The sequence below is a fragment of the Seriola dumerili genome, unplaced genomic scaffold (assembly GCF_002260705.1).
Source record: "Seriola dumerili isolate Sdu_G_001 unplaced genomic scaffold, Sdu_1.0 BDQW01001124.1, whole genome shotgun sequence".
Taxonomy (NCBI): Eukaryota; Metazoa; Chordata; class Actinopteri; order Carangiformes; family Carangidae; genus Seriola; species Seriola dumerili.
Window position 1 is genome coordinate 2846579 of NW_019175379.1, and position 14768 is coordinate 2861346.

The 14768-nt window shown below is 41.7% G+C and overlaps 1 protein-coding gene across 1 annotated transcript; it reads left to right on the forward strand.

Annotated features, from left to right (window-relative positions):
- Window positions 1–3432: 3432 nt before the first annotated feature.
- LOC111237889 (C-C chemokine receptor type 9-like) lies at window positions 3433–5967 on the forward strand. The gene is made up of 3 exons (XM_022767190.1): window positions 3433–3495; window positions 3671–3730; window positions 4612–5967. The coding sequence occupies exons 2-3, from the start codon at window positions 3677–3679 to the stop codon at window positions 5662–5664; spliced, it is 1107 nt and encodes a 368-aa protein (XP_022622911.1). The 5' UTR covers window positions 3433–3495; window positions 3671–3676; the 3' UTR covers window positions 5665–5967.
- Window positions 5968–14768: the final 8801 nt, after the last annotated feature.

Here is a 14768-nt window from a genome sequence, read left to right on the forward strand (position 1 = left end):
ATCAGCGTCTCTGGTTTCAAATGTAATACACAAACGTATGCTTGACTACACTGATTGCAAGGTTTCCCCTTTTGTCATTATGTACAGCACCCTGTTACATTGTAACAGCTAAAATCATACTGCCTGCATCATCTCATACTGGTGACTTATTCATGGCTTCTCAAACTCACCAGTGAGCCTCTTTCTCATAACCCCAGCAGCTAGCTAGCTGTCAAGTTGTCATATGTATTTTTAAGGCCAAAGGGAGCTCCAAATTGAATACGTTCCAAACTCAAAGTTATTTCAAATGTAGTGTAAAATATAAGTTATCAGATATTGAGGGGGTGGGAGGGTGGGGTTGGGGGAGTGTCAATAAATGAACCAATGGGCAGTCCATTTGTTCCTCTGTATGCTGCAAAAATAACTATATGCGTCATTGCAACATGACGCAAAATCAAATGTCAGAATTAACGTTAACAAAGCCATAATTCAGTGAAGACCAGCAGTTCTCAGCAAAACCACTTTCTCTTTGCAAATATCAAAATATAGCATTGTCGTCAACTTGGGACCTGATGTAACATTGTCATCTATTTTTGTCAACAAATGCATGAAGTGACTTATGAAAGCAAATACCTCGTCTCTTTTCTGCACAGGCCGCGTTTCATATGCCCACAGATCAGACCAATATTAGCTGTAGTGTAGCCAATTAGCTGCACTTTGGCAGTTACTGAGCGAAACTTCTCAGTTTACCACTTTCTTCAACAACCTGTTCACACAAGGAAATTACTAATCTCATCACGGCATGGTTGTTTGCCTGTGCCACACTGTGATCAAAACTGAGAAACGCAACCAGCAAATTGGTCGAAATCTCGAGACCTGATGGCCCACACGCTCATCCTTTCTGCATTGAGTGTTCACGATGAGCGAAGACTGAAAATCTTATAGCCTATCAGGCAGGGAAGTGAAACTTTGAACTAAACAACTGACTGACCTACAGTGAGACTCAATAAAAGCCACGAGACACCCACTCACAAGGAAGCAGAACTAGAAGGCTGATTGAAACACCTGCTGTCAAATAAAGTTTTCAAACCATGTCAATGTTGGCTTGGTAAACTCAGATTTGTTGATCAGAATGTGTTACTTCATCAGCGTTTAATGAAGTAATAATAATGATATAGTTGCATCGCTTTATTTGGTAACTATCCTGGTCATAAGCTGCGTTTGCTTGTCTTTCACTATCAGTTTTGTTTGGGCTTCAGGTGACACAGTTGGTATGACAGGGACTTTCTACTTTGCCATGTTTTGTGGAAGTATGGTCAGCTGAGATGCAAGTGATTTTTTTATTTTTCTTCCCTTTGGCAATACCTTTGGTTCTTCACTTCCCTGTCTTCACAGAGAGATGTTTTTTCCCCCAGGACATGTCACATGAATGCCTTTTACCTTGGCGGCAATTGTCAGAATATACACTCACTGGGCACTTTATAAGGAACAGCATACGAATTTTGTATAGGCCCTCCCTTTGCACTCAAGACTGAGCGACCAACTTTTTCTTTCTTTGTGACATGAAGCGTTATCATGCTGGAGGAGACTGTGGTATTCAATTATTTGGTTGGTATTGAGGGTCCCAAAGTGGCAAGAAAACACACATTCCCCACACCATTACACCACCAGCAGCAGCCTGGAGTGTTGACACAAAGCAGGTTGGGTCCTGGATTCATGTTGTGGACACCAAATTCTAACCCTAACCCCATCATCTGCTGCCTCAGCAGAAATCCAGGTTCATCAGACCAGTTGATGTTTTTCCAGTCTTCAGCTGACCAGTTTTTGTGAGCCTGTTCCCGCTGCAGCCTCAGTTCTTCTGCTGTTGTAGCTCATTGCTTCAAGGTTTGACGTGTTGCTCATTCTGAGATGCTTTTCTGCTAACCACATTTGTAATGATTTGAAACTCTGCTCTTACCTCTCTCATCAACAAGGCGATTCCATCTGTAGATTTTCTGCTTGCTGGATGTTTTTGTTTTTCACACCATTCTGAGTAAACTCTAGAGTATTGTGTGAAAATCAGAAATAACCAAAGCACCCTGTCTGACACCACCAATCATGCCACAGTCAAAGTCACTGAGATCTCATCCTCTCCCCAGTCTGATGTGTCATGTGAATATTAACTGAAGCATTGCACTGCTGCCACACGATTGGCTGATTGGATAATTGCATGATTAAGCAGGTGTTCATTATAAAGTACTCAGTGAATGAGTGTGTTGATAGTGCAGTATAGTTGTACTTTATGAACCGGTCATACAGTTAAAATTGCCTTTGATGAAACAAACTCAAATCCAATTAATTAATAGTAGCAGCCAGTTAGCTTAACTTAGCATAAATACTGGGAACAGGGGGGGGGAGGCTAGCCTGACGCTGTCCAAAGGTAAATAAAAAAATCAACCGTCTGATAAACCCTTGATATCGTGTTTAATCCATGCAAAAACCGAAGATTCAGTAACTTTGTGAAGTTGTCTGCCTTTAGTCTTTATGCTAAGCTAACCATTTCCTGGCTCCACCTTCATATTTACCATACAGACCTGAGAGTGATATCAATCTTTTCATCTGGCTCTGAGCAAGAAAGGAAACAATACCATTTGCCAACATGCTTCACACTTGTAACTTCAAAATGAACCTTAACAAGTTTCGTCTCCTAGAAATTACGTTTACATTGGAAACATTTGAAACCAGATTAAGTTCTTAATGTACTGATTAAACAGAACGTATTTGCAGGTTTCAGTTAAGTGGTACACTGACAGAATTTCTAGGAGACAGGGTTGCTTAATTTTATGTCAAACAGGAATATTGCTTTTCTAAGAAGTCTGAGGCATATATCATTCATTTTCCCTGAAAATCAAAACCTCATGAAAAGATATTCTTCACACTACACCTATGTGTACAATGAGAATACTGTCACACAGCCTGAGGTCTTGACAGTGATAGATGCTTAAAAAACAGCGGCGCTTACAAGAGCTCATTATTAACCACCTCCTCCAGTTTTGTGCTTCACTCACACCTCATGGTTTCTCGGTTTCATGCATTACTCGTCTAGTGTGAAGCACTCCACCTGTGTACACAAAACGTGTCGAAAATGGGCTTCGCCTTGAAACTTAATCGGCTGTGGAGGGAGTCAGGGTGTATTGTTTTGGCTCAAACGTGATGGCCACGGTTCATTGGGTACAATCTCAAAGTCACAGCTTCCTAGTAAAAAAACAAAAACAAACAAAAAAAACACACTGTTGTTACTGTCCACTAATTTGAAGCAAGCTGCCTTCCAGATTTGATGCTCATTTGGCTGCGGTGCTGATGTTCTGCAAAGAAAGCTGTGTTGTGCTTTCCTTAAAGCGAACATCATGTGATCCTGTGGTTAACGGGGAACCATATAAAGTAAGTGAAGAGGAGGTTGGTTGTTTGAGTTAGCTACACTGCCTTGACACAGAAACGGCACTGTAACCAAGACGGCTATATTTCATCACTTAGAGGGTAAGTGAATTATTACGCTTTAGAATTTTTTACTGTTCTTTTTTTATTTTGCCATTGAGCTTTTTTTCCTTTTTCATTTGTTATATTTATTAATAATTAATCTATGTGACATTTTTGCAAAGTTACAAGGCTTTGATTTATTTGTCTTATATTAATATCCTTTGGTTCTTTGTAGATAACAATGGATTACCCGTCAACAACTTTAATGACCACAGTCCCCGATTATACTGAAAGTGTAAGTATTACTTTGAGATAATTATCTGACATAAGTGTAAAAGAAGGAGAAAGAAGTTTAACTATGCTGATATAATTTTTTTTTTGATCTACTGTATGATTGAGAGGAAGTGACTCTATTGCTATTTAGAATCACAGACAAGAGAAAAAAGTTTCCATGTGTTTATGGCGCAGATTTGAAAGAATACAGTGAAAGAGCACAGTTTTAATATGCCAAATAGTACGGTGCATATTACATAAACTTCTTATTGAATATATTTTATGTCAGTTATTTGTTGTTAAATGTTTCTAATGAATGTGTAAAACAATGTACTTCATGATCCAGGTACATTAGATTTATCTGAGGCAGAGATCTATAGGATATTCAAAATGCCACAGTCGGATTCAAAAGCCGTGTCAGCATCAAATTTTCCACTGTTTGTGAAAACACAAAGCCCCGGCTTCACCTTGCTGTTTATCTCTGCCCTACATCTAAGCCTGATGCAATCTGGGGTACTGAATTCTGCTGCGGGGGCCCCTTTCTGGAGCCCCTCAGGATCGTTTACCCACCTTGGCTTGGATAGCAGCAGGAAGTTTGTGCAGTAGTGTGGTTTCTCTTGCACATAACACCTGCACCTGAGAGCAGTCTTTTTTTTTTTTTTTGCACACTTTGGTTAGCTCGTACATCACAGACAGCGTTTGATGTCATGTCACTATATCCCTGCCAGAAGCATGTTATGTTATGAAACCCTGAAGGCAGTTAAGTTGGGTGAGGACAGAAACACAAAATAAACATTCCTGACATTCATGGAAATGAAAAGTGAGAAAAAGGCAGTGTATCTCTTGCATGCAATCCTCTTTAATACTGCATTGGATAATGTAGTTTTCTATTTTTAAACACAGGACCCTTCTGACTACCCAGACTATGACACAGAGTCAACTGAAAACACAGGCATGTGTGACAGAAAGTGGGTCAGAGATTTTCGTGGGCAGTACGAGCCACCTCTATTCTGGAGCATCTTCATCCTCGGTGCTGTGGGTAACCTGATGGTTGTTTGGATCTACACCACTGTGCGCAACCGTCTGAAGACAATGACCGACGTGTACCTGCTAAACCTGGCTGTGGCTGACCTCCTCTTCCTGTGCATGCTGCCCTTCTGGGCGTTCGATGCTGTCAAGGGCTGGAACTTTGGCAAAAGTCTCTGCAAATCGGTGTCTGCCGTCTACAAGATCAACTTCTTCAGCAGCATGTTCCTGCTCACCTGCATTAGCGTGGACCGCTACATCGCTATCGTACAAGTCACCAAGGCCCACAACCTGAAGGGAAAGAGACTCTTCCACAGTAAACTCGCCTGCCTGGGTGTCTGGTCTGTCTCCACTATCCTGGCTCTCCCTGAGTTTATCTTTGCTCAGGTGAAGCCAGACCAAGGCGGGCAGACCTTCTGTGCTCTGGTCTACTGGAACAACACAAACAACCGGACTAAGATCCTAGTGCTGTCCATGCAGATCTGCATGGGCTTCTGCCTTCCTCTACTAGTCATGTTCTTCTGTTACTCCGTCATCATTCACACACTTCTGCAGGCCAAGAGCTTCAAAAAGCACAAGGCCCTACGCGTCATCTTTGCTGTGGTGTTTGTGTTCATCCTCTCTCAGCTGCCGTACAATAGTCTGCTGATAGTGGAGGCCATGCAGGCTTATAATACCACTATCACAGAATGTGCCACAGTCACTTATTTTGATATAGCTGGACAGATAGCCAGGACCCTGGCCTTTACTCACGCCTGCCTGAACCCATTCCTCTATGTCTTCATCGGAATTCGGTTCAGACAAGACCTCTTTAGAATTGTTAGGATGTGTACTGGTCTGGGCAAAGGAGGGTCCAGTAAAACAAACGTACTTTCCAAACGTCCCTCTGTCATGTCAGACACTGATACCCTCCCTGCCCTTTCCATATAAACACACATTTTCCTCAAGTCCTAAACCTGATAGCTGAGCCTAGTTCTAACTTTTTTTTTTATGTCATCAATGCATTACTTGATAGCAGAGCAACGATAACATGTTGAACTTTGGAAGTAAAGAAGTCTTTGGAGTTTACATTCATTATATTCTTCTCCTGACATTCACAAGCACATTTTTGCTGGAGTTGCTGTATAAATTGTATATTAATGTAAATATTTTACGTATGTTTCATCATGTGTTTGTCGTGTGCTGCTGTAATTGAATTAAAAAAAAATGGTAACAATGGTTTTCAGATACAAAACAAGAATTAAAAATTGAAAAAAAAAAATCAAAAGCGTGTTGCAGTTTTCTTCACTGCTATTCTGTCCACACAGCGCAACAAGCAGGAAAGAGGTGCAACATCTAGTCTTAAGTTTTTACTGATAAATTAATGCAGAATCAGTGATGAGCTCAGCAATTTATGTATGAGTCTGCTATACACGGCAAAGTATTTGAGTGCTTTCACTGGTTTAACGTTCCTGGTGTGGTGGGAAACGCAGTTGTGAATGTGGCTGGTCCAATCCGCAACGCTTTCAATCTGACTAAACGACCTCCTGTTGACAGTCTGTGCCATCGTCTCTGCTGGCGCTCTTAGCTGTTGAACCTTGTCTGTTTGCTTATGAGTTGGCAGTTTCACAGTGGATGTTAATGGGTGCCTGTTCAAACTGGCACAAAAGAGGTTTCCCACACTGGTGTCACAACGGCTGTAGCTCAGACAGGTGGCAGACAGAGAGGCAGACAGACAGACACGTGTCACTGCCTCAAAAAACCTTCCATGTGAAGCCGTAACTTCGAAGCATGGGATTTCAGTCTGCCAACTTCAAACAGCAGCTCTCTGAATGCTCTTTCGCTAGAGCCACACAGTCTGCATGAAAGCCGATGCAAGACCCAACAGAGGAAGAGTTGATCTTACTTCTCCGGTCTGTGCCACCAAAAATTGACTATATCAAAGCCATGCAGGTCCAACTGGTGGGCTGGTGGCCTGCTTTCCATTCCTCTCTGATAGGTGAGGAATGGCAAGTGGGCGATGAAGTCTGTGTTGCATAATCACAGTTTCATGACACCCCCTCCAAAGAGAAACTGCTGGTATCAAAAGCTGATATGAATCTGAAATCAGGGAATGCAGACAGAGATTTGAAAAAGTTTGAGGTTTGCGTCATGGATTGTTCTGTTCATGTTATGTCCACGAACATAACATGAACAACGTGTCATCCCATATTTTCACATTAAAAGATCAAGGAGTTAGTTTAGAGAGTTTAGAAAATGAATTAAAACATCTTGAATAACATCCCTGTCAATATGTTACTGTGTGCCTACAGCGGCATAGAAAAACAAGAGAGAAAAGAGATGGAGAGTGACAAAGAGAGAAACATCAGAAAGTACTTGGTAGCTTCAGCCTCACCCGTAACAAACAAACCTGAGTGTTATTGTGGCCACTGAGGTCGGCTCCAGACATCTGCAGAGTACCTGCTGAGCTCAGGTGAGACCACAGCCACATTCTTTTCTTTTCCTCCTCTCTACATGTCTCTTCTTCTCACGACAGGAAACCATCAGTCAACAACATGTTCCCGTTTAACTGCAGCTCACGAGGCCTCGCTGTGGATGTTCCCAGGGACCTTGGCAGATGTCTTGAATTTGCCTTGACCGGAGATCGCTGACGCTAATATCGCCGCTCATGCACAGCTTCAGTGCATTCTGAATGAGTTTTTTCGTATTCCCGTTTCATATAAAAAAACCTTGCTTTGATTCTTGCTTGTCATCTCAATATAAAACGCATCTTTTTGAGGTTTATATAAAATTCCCCTTTTAAATATAGTGGAGTAGACGTTAGTAGCATAAATTGGAAATACTGGAAGTACCTCAAGTTTGAGTTCCTCAAAGTTCCTCAAAATTGTATTTCAGCAAACAGACTTTGATAAATTCCACCACCATTAGAATCACACATACTTGTAATGCCATTTGTGCATTTATTTTTCTCCTTAACACAAATATGTGGGTGAGTAACAAGCACATCGTAATTTCTATTTTTCCAAGGTAGCTGAACACACAGTGATTCTGTTGCAGGCTGCAGGGAATTTCAACCACAAGGTGGTGTAGCTTGCTCAGCAGATTGAGCCTGTGCTCTGGGTTTCAGTCAACTAGCCCCATCTAGTGGCGGTCTGTGTGAGGCCTTGTCTAGGAGGGTGGTGGTGGTGTGGGTGGTGGGTGTGGCTGGGGGTGGGGGGGGGGGGTCATGAGGGTTGTCTTGTTGTTGCAGAGAGCGGATGCTAATACACAGGCAGACTGATCGTATACTCCATGACTAAAATTCCTTGTTCCTCATTATCCCACAGCTCTGAAGTACCGCAGTAATCACCACCGGGGAAAACAGTAGAAAGTTAAGAAAAAAAAAAAACCTGAGCAGGTCTGAGCTGCGTTGTGAAGAATGTGAAAGACTCACAAGTAGAGCAGCACCTGTGGTTTGGAAACATCCCATTCATCTTTCTGCACAGGGGGAATTGTGTGTGTGTGTGTGTGTGTGTGTGTGTGTGTGTGAGTGCATGAAGGAGATGTGTGAGAGAGAAGAAGAGGGATAGAGGGAAGATAAGGTGGAGTCTATGAGTAATAGTAGAGACAGAGTAAGCATATGTGACCCATTGACACTGACCGGGCTGCAGTCTGCTTTCAGCTGGCCTATGGTCTGGTTCTGGGGACCACAGGAAAGCCTCAGGGACAGTGGCTTATATATCAACAATGACCCACTGGCTTTGAGCACCATTTTATTCCATAACAAGTCACAAATAGCTCATAGTGAAAGTTAGGGGTCTGGCCCATCTGTGAATATGAAACATACTGTGAAGAAAACAGCAAAATAATGCATATAAGAAAAGGGAATGGAAAAGGAAAGCTATCTTTTATCCAGACAAACAGGATCTTCATACCACTCCGCGGCGTAAAAAGAAATGTAATAGAACTTGGACCTCCACAATTCCAGCCCAAACAGGGAGCTTCTTATCATCCGCCATCTCTCCCACAGCTAATATTTCACTTCAGCTCCCGGGCCCACAGAATGAGAGACGTTTCCATTTCATGTCAGTCATTTCCAGGCCTGTGTGTTACCTGTGTGGTGATAAGTGTTTGACTGACTGGGAGTGTCGTTAGTCACTGTCCGGCTCCGAGTGACAGCCGCAGATTGACGCTGATGATGAGAGGAGGAGAGGTGTGTTCAGGGACAACAGAAAACCATGGTTGATGTAGGAGGAGGAGGGTGGGGGGGGCGGGGGGGGGGGGGACATTTACACACATACAATGACAAATACAAAGCCAATGTGCAAACATACCAAGCAACATCAAGGTGGATTAAATGAGAGGGTGTTTTGTCTTTTGTAAGGACCCAATCAAGCGACATGTAGGATCATATACCTTCTTATTCATTGACAGTTCAATATCAGATACTTAATAGGAAAATATAGTAAAATGTGGGATACATAAAATATAGTTTTGTCACCATTTTCCTGGGTGAGATTTAAGTTATTGCATCTGACTTCTAATCAACAGAATATTTTGAGCTGAATCCAGCACTTGAATGAAAGTATTGCCTCTATGTCAAAACCTTTACATGATTTCTCTTGTTGTGCAACACGGAACAAATATTGGTTTACAAACGTTTTTCTTTTTTTTTTCCAAATCAGGATTAATGTGACGGTGACATGTACTTGATTTAATTTGACCTTTTCACTCACTTAGGTTTGCAGCCTCCACACTACAGAAGGTGCAACCGACTCGATGATGATCCTACCAAACACCTGCCACAGCAAGGTTGGTGGATCACCTTTGTTCAGGTAAGTTGGAGTTAATTTTGCCAGTTTACTTTAAGGTTTTATTTTTGTCAATATTGAGTAAGTAAGAATCTGTCTGTTTTTACCTGCAGTTATAGTTGTTGTATTTTCTTCTTCCCTCCAGTGTTTAAATGGTTCGGTCGGCCCTCATGTCCTTCAGTTTGTTGAAAAAAAAAACTCTTGCAGTTCAGTTTCTGCTCAGTTGTGGGTTTCTTTTTTTTTCTATGTTTTAGGGCTCCGTTTAGATAAACCTGCAATGTCTGTTTTTTTCTTTTTTTTTGGCCACTTAGGGGCAGTAGAAACAAGTTTTGAACACAACATTGACCTATCATCTTCTTAGCAAACAGCTGCATATTTCTTCATCCAGCAGTTACAGAGAAACAGTAGCATTTATTTGGAGCTGTGTTTGTCGCCCATCTGGCGAATGAAAGTCCAAGATTCGTTGTCTTTAAGCTCTGCTTTTGGTCTCTACCATCTCCGGAGGAAAATACCTGGCTCTTTAAAATGCTCCATTATGTTCAGCAGCTACTAACCAAGTCTGTCTGCTGTTTGGCTTAAAAGGAACAGACGTATTAGAGACGTATAAGTCTGCTGGGCCGCTGACTAAATCTATAGCTCATAGCTGAAGCTCATTTGCTGACCCCTGACACGGCAGGAGCTGATGATGCAGACGACGGTAAAGAAATGCACTATTTCAGTCTTTCGAAGACAAATCACAACATCTTCTGTTTGCTTTCACCATTAGCCTCACTATGGGCCAACCTGGGGGTAAAAAAAAAAAGGAAATAACATAACACAACAAGGCCAAGAAGTTCAATCTCTGGACATCTCTGGAACATGTTTTCACCCTCACAGTCTCTACTCCCGCTTTTTACCTCCTCTTCCAAAAGCGAGGCAGTAAGCCGTGAGATGGATGGGCTGAGCGTTGCAAGGTTTCCAAAAGCGAACAGAGTCTGACTGCTGCTCTACCTGAGGAGCAAAAACAAAAGAGTCCTCTCTACCTATAGGACTGTGGGAGTCGAGGCTTTGATCTGGACCAGAAAGAGAGAGTAGTTTGATGAAATATTGATGCTTTTTTTTTTTTTAACTGTGTCCTGTGGGAGCTCAGTCTGCTCTCAGGATGTGTGTGCTGATCCACAATACTGCTCCGTGCAATCGCTGGATGAGAATGGACTCGACTACGGAAGGCTCAGGGAGTCTTATTGGTCCTAATGGGTCTAACGATGACCACCCCATTCCAGGCCTGAAGGGGTCGGGGACTTTTTTTTTCTCATTGATCAAAAGAAGACGCACGTTTAATCAGTCGACATCAATGGCAAAATACAAACATAACAGCTGTGTTTTCTGACAACGAAGCCTGTACATGACTGAAATCTTTATGTGGTGTTGGATGGGTTGAATTATTTTTCCCCTTGAAATAAAAGATGCAACAGCTACAAATGTACATGTTGTATGCTTAACACATACATTTGTAACTGGAGAATGCCACCCAGAAAATTCATCTGTGTTCATTTAGCCCAGAAACTGTAAGAATAATAATAATTAAAAAAAAAACTACACTTTTCAGAACAACATTTTAGTTTGAACTTTCAGATTTCAAAAAGCATCTTGAAATGAATAAACACGTATCAACGATGGAAAATTTGCTGCATATGTTTAAATTGACAGTGATGCTTTTTTATTTTTTTTCAAATACTAAGGCTTTGCTAAGTTCAGTATCAGACCATGTAATATGATTTCAACTGGGCGCTCAGAAAGTTTGATTTGAGTTTGTATGAAAGTGACCCACATTCTTCAAGCAACAATGATCTCCGTGCAAGAAAAAAAAAAAAGAATCTGAATATTGATAATTGCCTAGAGTGCTTTTGTCTGAAAGTTAAGAGGCCAACACACTCCAATCAGACTAGAAAAGAGTGTGAAGAATGGAGGGGGGGGGGTTTATCACTCTCCCATGCTCACGTTCATACACAGAGATAGACGGCGGGCATAATGACTTCTGTGGAAAAAGCAGAATGATTATTTAAACTTAAAGGAAGAGGAGAAAGAGGCAGAGAAACGGGTCGAGCGGGGAGGAGGTGGTGGTGGTGGTGGGGTGGTGGTGGTGGGGGTGGGGGTCTTAGGAGGAGCCAGGGGCAGGAGATAGTCTGGGAAAGGTCTCGCGTTAAAGTGGAATTAACATGCCTTTCCATTGGAGTCCATTAGATAATCATATTCATACCACACAAGGCTCCAAACCCTCTCTGTTTCATTATTCCCTTTTAATCCAGCCTGATAAGGGGGTGCAGGCATCGTGGTTTTATTATGTCGTCATTTGGAATCCACATGAAATCCCCACGGGATGTTATCACAGGGAAATTGCTTAAATAGCCCAAGTGGATATAGTTTTGCGTTTATTATTTCTGACGGATTCAAAATAACTGCAAATATCCTCTTTTTTTCCTGATTATTGGGGGCTGAGAGTCTTATCAGTCATTCACACTAATGGCCCACTCAAGCCACTCGATACCTCCGGCAGGGGGGGAGGAGGGGGGTGGTGGTGGTGGTGGTGCAAGGAGGAAAAGAGGGGGAGTGCTGTGTTTAGTGTCCTGTACGTACATGTGTGTACAGGTAGAGTACATGTGAGGAAGAAAAGGGAAGAGAGGAGGGGAAAACCAGCATGAGGGGAGAAGGAAGGAAAAATTTTTGAAAGTCTCTGTACTGAGCTTAAGGATGGATAACGCTCTCACACACACTCGTGACAGTGGAGCACAGATCACTGAAGCTCTCCTTTGTGGTGTGTTTGTTTGGTCCCAAATCACGGGTGCCTGGCAAACAAGCCCGGTGTCAGGTGGCTGTAGTCATTTGTTGGTCAACACACTTAACCACTCGTAGTAGTGAGATTAAGAGCAAGCAAACACTTGGGAGTAAATTCTTCAGGGCCTTTATCAGAGAGTGACGGTGCAGGCACAGACAGGAAACAAGTATCAGACTTATATTTTTGGTTGCCTATTTTCACTGAACCGTGAAAACAATGTATTTCCAAATTTGGTGATTTTGAATTTAGAATGAAATATTCCATTATGGGTTGAGGGCTATTTCTCAAGCAACAAAAACCCCAAAAATTTAAAACCCACTGGATTATCTGAAAAATGCAGCACCACAAAGCTGAAAACGTCATCGCTTCTCTTAGCCCACAATGTTACGGAGATACGTGGTTTTCACAGGGCGGCCACCGGGACAGAAGGACATCCGAGATCAAACGGTGTTAAAGCAAATTCTTGCAGCATTTGTCATCTTCTTTTTGGTTATGAAATTTGTGATTCATCACATAATAGAAACATGTTGATTATTATACAATCAACTGACGTCTCTTTTTGAAATTTCAGCTTCAAGGTAAAATCACCACTAAAGCCCCAGTAACCAGACGGCAGTGGTGGAGAAAGTACTCAGATCCTTCAACCAAGTAAAAGTAGCCATGCTGCCATTTACTGTACTACATTACAGTACTACAAAATGTCACTTCAGTAAGGTATAGATGTATCAGTGCAATAAAAGTACTAATAAAGCAGAGAAATGTCACCCTGTAAGTGTCATACTAAATGTTATACTGATGCATTCACTGTTGTAGTTTATTTCATAGTTGGGTAACTTCATCTGCAACAATGCATCATATTTCTTAAAAGCTTATTGTGTGTTTTGGATATAAAATCCAAACCTGTTGTGGAGCAGAAGTATAAAGCAATCTGTACTTGAATACCTGAGTAAATGAACTTAGTTACTTTCCACCATTGCAAGGTTTCTGTGTTCTGACTTAGAGATTTGTGTTTCTGAGATTTCTGCTTTCACTCCGGTGCGGTGGCGCTGAATGGAAGATGACTTGCCGGTTGCTCTGCCTTCCTTTTTTTCATTAAATAGTAGCAGCGCATGAAACAGACAGTTCAGGAAACACGAGGAGCGAGAGAGAAGCTATGACCCAGGCTGGTGTCAAACTGTGAACACTGCAGTTGAATAGTATGCAGCTACAGGCCACCAGATGCCCCGCGCTCGCTTCTCTCAATAATCCACAGGACAGTGTCGACACTTTTCAACGAGAGAAAATATGTGTTGTTGTAGTTTTGGCAAATTCAACCATTGAAGTGTTTAGATTTCTCAAAACAAGTTGCTCCAAGCAGATTAAACAATCTAGGTTTATAAAAATGTCATGTTTAAATAACTGAGTTCTTTAATAATATGTGCAAAGTAACAGTGCATTTGCTCAAGTACTGTACTTTTGTACAAGTTTACACTTCATGTACTTGAGTATTTCCATTTTATGTTACCTGTTACTTCTTCTCCACTGGATTTCAGAATAAAATACTTTCCTTTCAACAACTGTAACTTTGCATATATGGATTTTACATTTTACATACTTATCACTAAATGATGACACATTGTTATAGAATAAACTACCCAATAGTCTTTTAGTAAAAGTCAAAATTGTCTCCACTTTGATTGCATTAAAATAGTAATCCAATAATGTGTGTATATGATAAGCATCACACTCACAGTAGCATGCTGCATGATGAGTATTACTTGCGAGAGGCCGACTTGAGGTATATTTTGCCTGCTAAAACTTCTGTTCTTCTACTTCGGTAAAAATTTTGAACACAAGACTTTCACTTGTAATGGAGTATTTATATGTTGCTATACATCCCTTTATGGTACAAATACAGTGTCTCTGCTGTGAGAATCACAGGAGCCTGTGTCATTCCCCTGCTCATGCAGCCAGTGCATTTCCAGCGGTCACATCTGTGTGGATATAATATGCTTATTCTGCCGTATCCATTTCACAGTGACATCTGTCCAGCGGCGAGGAATTAAAGGCAAAAATCCAAATGCCTACACAACATTCTGCCAAGTATTGATTTACTGTTACTCGTGTAACATACGTGGACACACTGAGCGCTGCATATTATTTCAGTGAGATCACGGCTGAAACTGGAAACACGCTCTGTCAGTTGGTCATTATTTGAAAAATAAGCACGAGACACAGATGTCGATCTTCAACGTGCAGGCATTTTCTTTCATACTCTTGATTCTCGCTCTGAGGAAAAGTGACAATATGTGAGCGAGTGAGTGAGTGAGTGAGTGTGTGTGAATGTGTGTGTGATTGGTGTGCCTGTGTGTTTGTGAGGATGCCTGAGTGTCTACCTTTGGTGAGTGCACCTCCCTGTCTGTAGATCTCAGGGTCTGGAACAAACAGTAGTTCCTTCTTAATTGGGGTGA

Excerpts from the sequence above, each read along its gene's own strand:
- LOC111237889 (XM_022767190.1), top strand. The coding sequence starts at position 3,677 with ATGGATTACCCGTCAACAACTTTAATGACCACAGTCCCCGATTATACT. Across the intron at positions 3,731-4,611 it reads TCCCCGATTATACTGAAAGT|GACCCTTCTGACTACCCAGA; the intron begins GTAAGTATTACT and ends TTTTAAACACAG.